Raw genomic sequence first — 10,998 nt, 5'->3', positions numbered from 1 at the left:
AAAACAAGAAAGAAAACTATAGCTAAAAAATTATTCCTAAAAATCAAACTCTTTTCATATTATTAAAAATGGATTATTGAAAATGTATTATTTGCTCCACACTTCAGAAACTAAGTTTTCAAAAAAAAAACTTCTACTACATATCTTCATTACTTAGATTACTGGTTTTAAACTATTTGTTAAGTTTATTTTTTTAAAAATAATTTATCTTTATAAATAAATAATTCACAGTAATAACCCGTTAAAGAAAAGGATGAAACAGGGTGTAAATGTGAGTTGCAGAGAGAGATGGAGACAAGACCTGTTGGGTACAGTTGCCGCTGCTTTGCTAAGCCGATGGCTGGTTGGCTGCAAGCTTGCAACGCGCATGCAGCTGCTGTGACTGTGAGCATATATAGCATGTAGTAGTAATGCTCAACTGTAGGTAGCTACGGTCTCCATGCAATTAACGGAGTAATCAAGTGTGTGCGTGTGGCCGATCCATATGGAAGAGAGGATTACTGATTACTCTTGGATCTAGATCTAGTGGTCCCAGTAAATTCAATTCATTCCGTAGAAAAAGTGCCTCAAAACATTATCCGGACAATCCCATACCAACATTTTTTTTCATACCCATACCAACAAATTAATTTCAGTCGTTGAAATACTTTATTTGTTGCCATCCAGTTTTGACAGGAACCCAAACATTATTTGCATTTTGCAACGACTTTAATTTAATACTTTTGCCCATCTGAGGGCACAATACAACAATCAAACATTGTTCCCAACCTCTAACAACACTTATCAATATAATTCAAACCACTAATCAAGGTCTGTATACTAGCTTAACTGCGGTATCAAAGTTCTCAATTATTCGTTCTACTATATCTTTGAAGAAGAAAGTGTACTGTATGTCCCCTATGCGAATCACAATATATCCCATGTAGTAACAAAATACCGAGTATATATGTATGCCACATATACTTCGCCGAATTAAGGTACATATACATATATACGTGCATATATATGTACGCGCTTAATTACGTGCATGCATGCAATTAAATCCCAATTTAATTAATGATCGCTGCGAGATAGTATGTAGGGTCGTTGTACGTCGTTTATCGATCATTTTTAGACGTCTTAGGCGATTTCGGGGAGCTGGACGGGGTAGCGGTGGATGCAGTCGACCCAGGGCCCGTCGGCGTCGGGCGCCGGCTTGACGCACTCCCACGCCACGCTGTTGCAGTCGAAGCCGGCGCCGAAGGAGATCATCCACACCCGATCCCCTCTCTTCATCCTCCCCTTGGCCTCCAGGTACGCCAGCTCGTACAGCACCGAGCTGGAGCTCGTGTTCCCGAACCGGTGCAGCGTCATCCGCGACGCCTCCACGTCGTCGTCGGAGAGACCGAGCCCGTGCTGCACCTCGTCGATCACCCCGCGGCCCCCCGCGTGGATGCAGAAGTGCTCGAACGCCGTGCGGAAGTCGGGCCGGTACAGCCTCACCTTGCCCGCGTGGCCGCTCAACTGCTTGAGCTTCCGCTTGAGGAAGGAGATGGCTACCAGCAGCTGCTCGGACGCCGGAAGGACGAGCGGGCCGAACGCGGCGATGTTGCTCTTGAGCGCGTGGCCGGCGGTGGTGGCGAGGTCCTTGGAGAGGCGGATCCCCGTGTTGCCCTGCTCGTCCTCCTCCTGGAACACGCACCGGTAGTCGCTGTCCCGCGCCGCGGTGACGGTGCGCACCACGCGGCCGAGGCGGAACCGCGCGTGGTCGGGCGAGTTGGAGAGGATCATGGCGGCGGCGCCCATGCGGAAGAGGCAGTTGGGCAGCAGCATGGCGCGCTCCGTGCCGACGTAGTACTGCGACGACAGGATCTCTGTGGAGACGATGAGCACGTTGGTGCCCGGGGGCGACACCTGCAGGAGGTTCTTGGCGAGGCCGACGGACACGAGCCCCGCGCTGCACCCCATCCCGGACAGGTTCACGTTCTGCACCTCGGCGCGGAGCTTGTACCTGTTGACGACCATGTCGGCGAACACGGGCGTCGGGGTGAAGATGCTGCAGTTGACGATGAGCACGTCGATGTCGGCGGGCGTCAGGGCCGACCTGGCGAACACGTCGTCGACGGCGGAGAAGATGACCAGCTCCGACTCGTCGCGCGACGCCCTGAGGCTCCGGTCGGGCGGCATGTAGTGGTACGCGTCGGGGACGCACGTCTCGTCGCCGAGCCCCGACCGCTCCAGCAGCCGGATGGCGAACGCGACGCTCTCCTCGTCCACCAGGTACGGCATCAGGTGGGCGTGCTCCAGGCACGTCGCGAACGGGGCCCGGTAGCACGGCCTGGGGCGGAAGCACCCGTACTCCACCAGGTACACGCCCCGCGCCCGCCGCGCGCGCACCAGCCTCGCCACGCCCGCCGCGAGCACCGCCGCCGTGGCGGCGTGCAGCGGGGACGACACCGCGCGCAGCCGCGCGGCGAGCTCGTCGGGGCGCCGGAGCAGCACGGCCGCGACGGCCGCCGCGGCGAGGGCGAGGAAGTTGTTCACCACCACGCGGTACACGGCCTTGAGGAGCAGCATCGTGTACGCACTACTGCTACTACTACTGTGTACGTACGTTCGTACGTAGCCGCGAGTGTGGGTGCGGGGGGGAGTGAGACTGAGAGCGCGGGTTAGCGGGGTGGTTTTAAAGAGAGGTTAGCCGAGGGCAGAATCGGGATTTCGTGGACGTGACGAGGGTAGAAGCGGAAAGAGAGCAGCGCCGCAACTGTGCCACCGAAGTGCATAAATGCGTTTTGCACAAAACAGGGTTCACTTTTATCCGGCGTTCAGGTGTGGCTCGGTAGCATCAGATCGAGCGGGCACGCACAATTAATTATCGTGTTGCTTGCCCATCATATGTTTTTTACTTTAGGGCTACTCCAGCTCCTTTGCAAAATAAAAAAGAAAAAGAAAAAGAAGAGGATGGATTTTAGAGGATTGAAAGTCTAATGGAAGAATAAATGCCACGAAATCTTTTTAAATTCGTATAGAGTAGCTAAATTCGTTAGAAATTGTAGAGCAAAATTAACATGGCCACTCCTGCAGCAAATTGGATTGGTGCCGGTTAGGTACCCATACGTATCGGATTTCATAACCAGCCCACGTAGATATCACTGATGACCTCAGGTTATTAATTAGTGCCAATTCCACGACCGACATCTTAATTTGAGGCGTTTGAGAGGTAAAAAAAAATCAAGCCGATGCTTTGATTTGCTACTGTCTTACCACAAATCATTTCACAAGAACATGAAAGAACAAATTAAGGAAACACATATAAATGATTTCCTATTCAAAATCATCGTCGCGTCGTTGATATGAAGGTCTGCTACTAAAATCAAACACAAGACAAATCCCAAAACTGATCTGCTACTCACCTCCCAAGCATCGTCACCGTTTTTTTTTTGTGAACTTCTCGAGACGAGGAAAAAATGGTAAAGTTATTGACCTGTAGGACCCTTGCTAGCTGCATAGCTCCATGCAACCAAGTCGTCATCAAGCAGATTTCTGCAACGAATACACAGTGCAACCTATCCAGCGCCCATGCTGATGAGATGATTTCGATCATGGCGAAACGTATATAGGACAGCTATGCATATGGAAAATTAATTGGCCAGCACTACAGTACTGTACGTACAAATTAATCTAGCTACGTACGTGGTAGTTATCTATTCTACGCTAGCACTGAAACAGGTCATTTGTAACGGTTTAAATTACATCACTAACTATCGACTTGGTTTACAGATAGTCTGAAGACTAGGCAACATCGATCTCTAACGGTTTATCATCTGTTACTGATTTATATATACCTGTGATTGTTGGTGATATAGAAAAACTAATTTTTAAAAAGTAGGAGTAGCGTCGAATGCTAGTTGCCGTCGTCACCGTGCTTCATGCCCGGCTGCTCATCCTCATCATCATGCTTGGACGAGGCCGAGACGTCGTTGCCTTTTTCACGGTCGCTCCCCCTGCCGGCTTAATTATATTGTCACCATCATCAGCGATGAAGTCGCACGTAAGTCGTCGCAATTGCCTTTGCCGTTGTCATCGTGACTACGTACTCATCTCGTTTATCATCGTCATTGTCATTTGCATTGCTCCCCTTGTTCCGATCTTTTCATGACGTGAAGATAAGGGAAGGGTCAGATACCCCTGTCAAGGCGGCCAGGTCTAGCTAGATTATTGTACGCACGATCACCAATGGTGCCATCAACCACCAGATTGGCATGAGTGTTGTAGCTGGAGGCAAACACTATCTCCTATTCGACCGAAAGACTCTTCCTTACTTGCCCAAAGAGGTTTTAATTCACGTCAAACACTTCTCGATCTAATTTGGCATGTCAATATAAAAGACCGGCGAACATGGCAAGATGGCTAGTATGAAGAAAGAAGTATCCTAGCCTATCATAAGAGAAAAATACCATTCGACCAACGCGGATGAACCCTGAAGGTTATGTTGTTGAGCGAGGAATATTCCCAAGAAGATACCGTAGGGACCACTCCAACCACTGTTGCAAGCTGACGCCTAGTACTTCGAAGGACCACACAAGTATACAACCATACCCTTAGAGTTTCTAGCTTTTCAAGGTATTATAGTAATTTCCTATGTACACTTAGGGGTAGGATATATTGTAACCACACATGTACCTTCGGAGGCTATATAAGCCGATCCCAATCTTATAATCGGGGACAAGATTAGTGATATCAAAATACCATACAACACATGGGACTTTACTCTTCGAGCTCATCTCACTTTTATAATAGACGGGGTAAATAGTACCTTCCCGTCTATCCCTAATTTTTCCGTGACCTAAGGTCACAACAATGACGAAGTGGGCTAATGGTGAGAAGGTAGTGGTGGCTCTTAGCTACGTGGAGGGAAAACCAACATACTGTCATCACCTTGGTGGCTCTTCGTTCACTCCTCACTTATAGGTGCGAACAACTTAACCACCTGGTTCTATGGAAGGAGGGAGGATGTAGGGAGGAAGGAGATGGCATGGAGAAGCTGGATCCAACTTCCACGGGGGATAGGCCAGGAGACTGGATGTGGTGCCCTACGCGGCTGGTCATAGCTAGCAGCATATGTTTGTCTTCATTGTGTCCAGGTCAACTTTTTGGAGAGAGGTGTAGAACACATTATGAACTAACATTAGTAATGCATATGTCGTCATAAAAATATTTTCTTTGTTTATATATTTTAAAATTTTTAGAAATACATTATATATTATTGGTATTACAAATTTAAACAAGTATATGCTATAGGTGTCATGGTTATGGATAAGACATACCTCCTATCCTACGACTTATGGAATATACGAGTATGGTATACCCTCACGTACACGGGTTATTTCCGTATGCGTAGTAGGAATCCGTTACAAATTATAAAAAATATCTCTACGGGTCAAGTGATTTCCAAAGTCCTACTTTCATTCTTACTTGGAGATCAAGATGATCCACGGTATAAAAGGGACCCCGGGGAGGGGTGCAAGGCATCGAATCTCATCACCAACACACCCACCATCGTCTGCGAAGCCGAAGTACGCGGAGCCAAGTCGCCAGGAGATCTCGTCGAATACATTGACTACGATCTCGTCGGTATCATCGAACTCGTCTACTTCCATTGCATTATGTGGTTTTCCATTATCAATCTCATATAAACTGGACTAGGGCTATTACCTGATAAGGGGTCTGAACCAGTATAATCCTTCTCTTCTGTTTGCTTCATGTCATATTATGTAGATCCTCGTTCCAACGTACCCCAATACCCTAATCATCCGGTTTACGAGTATCACTCGTCGACAATAGGGATATGCTAAATGATAGGGGATTTTTTTAAGAATGGGATTCAAGAATAAGAAAAAAATGTAGGTTAGGACACATATTGAATCCTGCCTGAAATAAATCCACATTAATTTGCAAAAAGAAAAAAAAAGTTTTTTCTAACATGCACCGTAGTAAATGCATAGTAGAAATTTTGAGTCACAAGGTGTCGATTATCTGGATTGATAATATTTATATGGTGCATAAGATTAAGAAGAGATGCTAACACAAATGTTTATGCTAGTTAATTCAGACTCTCGGCAAGAGGTAATACGCTACTCCAGTTGTATATAGATTGGATCTGTATCAAGATGTGCGCAGTACGGCGTGTGAATAGCTCGTTGCGCCTCCGAGAGATCATGACAGCGTGTATGCCACGTTGTGGGGAGTTGCCCCAATCTCGGGACCTCCACCCCCTCTTATATAGGATGTGGAGAAGGGTTACAAGGAATGTGATCTAATAGGTTACAACTAAATCTCCTTATTCTATCTATAAAAGATATGTCTGATCCTCAGTATTTATATCTTATTCTAAGAATCTCAATTTATTTGATTACAAGTAAGCCACATGTGTGCCTAGGGCATTCGGCTCACCCCATTATGTTTGGCACGACGAAGGCTCACTATGAGGTACCCGTATATCGTGCACCCCACAATATAACTAATTGAATTTTAGTTATGATAAACTAAAATAATAAATTTATTTGATATTGTAAAACAATTTCTGCGTTACACGAACATACCAAGGGCCCTGTTTAGTTCTAAAGTTTTTTTTTTTCCAAACTTTCAACTTTCCATCACATCAAATCTTTCACACACACAACTTTTCTATCACATCGTACCAATTTCAACCAAACTTCCAAACTTCAGTGTGAACTAAACACAGTCCTACTAATAGTTTAAAAATGTGTTAAGAAAACCAAAGATAGGATCTGCATCTTAGTCATAAAAAGGGACCATACTTTCTGGCTATAATTTAGACCAGTAAGTTTTAGCCTTTTGGTTGGGAAGCAGAATTTATAGTGGGAGCAACATTCTTTGGCCCAAAAAGGATTGACAAGCTAGCATGGCACGCATGTGAGCCACGAGCGTACGTACTGTTGAGTGTTGACTGCGCGTGTGTGAACAACAGAACAAGCGTGCCTGCTGCATACCAGCGTTACCAGCCGGCCTATACTTACGTGGTGCTGCGTAATACGTGTTCGTGCACTTGCACATGCATACATGTTGCATCACCCCGGGCACTTTAACTTGCTAACTACGCTATATATTCGCATTCGTTGCTTATGTCATGGCTACGAGAAAAAAAAAAGACATTTGGCGTCGGTTGTGAACCGTATATAGATGTGGAATTTTTCAACCGGCAGCACTCAGGTGATACTAATAATCAAGATCATTTAGGTGCTATATATTCGCATTCGCTGTTTATGTCACGGCTACAAGAAAAAAAAGGACATTTGGTGTCGGTTTCGAACCATATATAGATGGGAATTTTTCAACCGGCATCACTCAGGTGATACTAATAATCAAGATCATTGATGTTGGTTATAGAACCGACAACTATAATAATATATAATAATATATAGGTGCCAACTTTACTAAAGAATTGACACCTATGAGATATATTGATTTTTTTTTTTAAAAAAGGCTGGCTTGCATTGACTCAATTAGAGCCGAAGCCGCGTCGAGGCCAGGCTTGTTCCCTCTCGCCGGAAAGAGAGACTACTCAAAATCAAACACAACAAAAAAATCCTGAAACTGATCTGCTACTCAACTCCCAAGCATCATCGTCGTTGTCCTCGGAGACCAAGCATCATCGTCATCGTGCTGGCAGAGGTTTAGGAGTATGTGAAGGGGGCAACGATGTCATCGTCGTTGTTGTCGGGGGCGGAGGTCAGGGAGGGATCGGAGGAGGGGTCGCCCTTGTCAGAGATGGAGGAGTGCGGCTGCCAGTGGGAGGAAGGGGGTGATAGCGTCGGCGTCGTCGTCAGAGGCAGAGGGCGGGGAGGGGTCACCCTCGTCAGAGGTGGAGGCACACGGCTGACAGTGGGAGCAAGGGGCGACGGTATCATATGTTGTCAAGGGCATAGGGCAGGGAGGGGTCAGAGGAGGTGTCACCCTTGTCTGTAGTGCATGCGCCGAAGGGGGCATGAGAGTGGCAACTGTGACGGAGGAGAAGGAGCAGCGGGTGCACGGTGCGGTGCATAAGGGGGAGGGAGTGTGAGAGAGAGAGAGACGGGTGATAAGGACTACTGTACTAGGCAGAGGGAATGCGAGAGGGAGTACGGGAGGATAGAGAATTAAAGATTCCGCCGGCTCGGTTGATCGGCTCGGTTTTTATGTGTGCCGGTCTTTTAAAAAACTAACACCAGTAGTATTGGTGTCGGTTTTTCTCTAGAACCGATACCTAAAATTGCTCAAAGGTGTCGGTTCTATGTTTTTCCATCTCGTGAAGGTGGAAAAATATCAATACATGATGGTTTTAAATGAACCGTCCCAATAGGTGTTATGTAGTAGAGAGTGTAGGTACGTATATATGCATTTACTGTACGTATAAACGAAGCTTCCTGCAGATTGGTATATTTGTTACTTTCTCTGTTAAAAAGGAAAAAAACTTTATCTTTTAGCTATGAGCATTTGTAAACATTCATAGTAAAAAATAAAAGCATTTTTAGAATGGAGATAGTACGGACAATGCAAGCATTGGCTGATCTATGAACTTGACAAACCCGATGACAATTGACAAATATATAGCAACTACATAAAAATTCATACACAAAGCTTAGCTTATGGACGTGACTACACAGTTAGTGGTAGCTAGTTTGTCAAAATCAGCTACCACTCTATCTATAAGAGACATTATCCACCTATACTTCAAATACAATTTTCTCTTAAACTACTCATCCGATCTACGATCCGATTGCACCATTGTGTTTATAACAATTAAATCTTTATAATAAGATCTCACATGATTATATTCTGATGAAAAATTATAAATTACTTTTATAATATATCTAAATTACTTTTAGATTTCACTAAATTACTTCTTATACATGTAAAAGTAAATTCAATGAAGCCTAAAAGTAATTTATATATATTATAGAAGTAACTTATAAAAAAAAAAGTAACTTTAATGAATGTCTTTTTTAATTGGATGTGACTACACAGGTAGTGGTAGCTAGTTTGTACTTCATCTAGTATCTCCTTTTAACTTGAAAAATACAATAGTATTTTCTTTTCTCATTCTACATGAAAAACAAAAACGAAAGGAAAAGAACAATCGATGATTAAACAGATTTATAGAGAGTTACTTTTGAACCATGCAAAAGTTACTTCCAATTAACATTGAAGTTACTTTTAAAAATTGTTAAACTTATGTGTGTTAATCTGTGCTGATTAAGAGTAAATTTCACAAAACTACAGTCATTTTGCACAATTTATCACAAAACTACAGATTTAAGATATTGTTTCACAAAACTACAGATTTAGTGTCTATTTTTATCACAAAACTACAGGTACTTTGTATAATCTATCACAAAACTACATATTTAAGAACTTGTTTCACAAAACTATAGTGTATTCGTTTATCCTAGAACTACACATTTAGCGTCTTCTTTTATCACAAAACTACAGGTTTAGTGTCTTCATTATCACAAAACTACAGGTTTTAACAATGCTAAAATATGTAGTTTTGTGATAATGAAGACACTAAACTTATAGTTTTATGATAAATGAAGATATTAAATCTGTAGTTTTGTGAAACAATTTCTTAAATATGTAGTTTTGTGATGTATTGTGCAAAGTACCTGTAGTTTTGTGATAAACGTAGACACTAAATCTGTAGTTTTGTGAAATAAGTTTTTAAATATGTAGTTTTGTGATAGAATGTGCAAAGTATATGTAGTTTTATGAAATTTACTCTTAAATTTAATTTCTAGATAAATTCATATTTTTATCCTTACAACGAATATACTTCTAATGTCGTGATAAAATTACTTCCGTTTTGTTTTAAGTTACTTTTTTATAATATATGTAAATTACTTTTAGAGACTATTAAATTTACTTTTATATATCTAAGAAGTAATTTAGTCAACTCTAAAAGTAACTTATATATATATATGATAAAAGTAACTTACATATATAATAAAAGTAATTTACAAATATAAATATTTTTTCATCGTAATGTAATCATGTAAGATCTTGTTGTGAAGATTTAATTGTAACGAACACAATGGTGTAATCAGATTGTTGATCAGATAAGTAATTTGAGAGAAAACTTTGTTTGAAGAAGAAAAGGACGTACATGTATATTAAAAAAGCATGCATGTAGTACCATGTAGTAGCTGGACTTCTCCACATTTCTTCGTATTTAGGTGTCATTAGTTAAGGCAAAATCGAGAGGCCTCTCCAAATAGATTTTACGTTAGCTTATAGTGTCATTTACTATTGACGCAAGTAAGGTTAGATGGACAATACCTAGTTGCGGTTCAGAAAGGAAAAGTAGTACGAGATATTACATCAATTGGATGATGATTAATTGTGTGTTTTCAAGGTTATAGACTAGTATATGAAGTGCCACTATGACCTACAAACTGCAGATGTGTAGACATATATAATAGTGTGGACCTTAATTGCTTTGCTAGTTTATCCAGTTAATCAATTACTATTTGGCCTCCATTAGAACTTTCTATATGGAGCAAAGCAGAACGGAGCAGTCCGGGCAATCTGTAGCCGGCCTGTACGTGTTGTTCGGGCATGTAGTCCATTAGAACGGAGCAGAACAGAGCAGAATAGGAGACGTGTATAGCTGCACGCATGTGCAGGCGGAGATCTAGTCGTCGGACACCTGCTCGATCGCATCGCCACTGATATAAGGAGCACTACTGGCCTGGATTACTTCCAAAAACATCGCATCGAATATTTAGACACATACACGAAGCATTAAATATAAATTTAAAAAACTAATTGTACAGTTAGGAGGAAAAATCGTGAGACGAATCTTTTGACCCTAATTAGTCCATGATTAACCATAAGTGCTACAGTAATCCACATATACTAATGATGGATTAATTAAGCTCAAAAGATTCGTCTCGTGGTTTTCAAGCGAGTTATGAAATTAAAATTTTATTTTGTGTCTAAGTACCCCTTCCGACATCCGGT

General features: G+C 42.7%; 1 protein-coding gene across 1 annotated transcript; it reads right to left on the bottom strand.

Moving 5' to 3' along the window:
* Positions 1-689: 689 nt before the first annotated feature.
* Positions 690-2,658, bottom strand: LOC4323946 (3-ketoacyl-CoA synthase 5). Its single transcript, XM_015787196.3, has one exon. It carries the CDS (start codon positions 2,554-2,556, stop codon positions 1,120-1,122), a length of 1,437 nt encoding a protein of 478 aa, XP_015642682.1. The 5' UTR covers positions 2,557-2,658; the 3' UTR covers positions 690-1,119.
* Between the last annotated feature and the right edge of the window lie 8,340 nt (positions 2,659-10,998).

The sequence above is a fragment of the Oryza sativa genome, chromosome 1 (genome assembly GCF_034140825.1).
Source record: "Oryza sativa Japonica Group chromosome 1, ASM3414082v1".
Classification (NCBI taxonomy): domain Eukaryota; kingdom Viridiplantae; phylum Streptophyta; class Magnoliopsida; order Poales; family Poaceae; genus Oryza; species Oryza sativa.
This window is presented reverse-complemented; position numbering and strand designations above follow the sequence as displayed.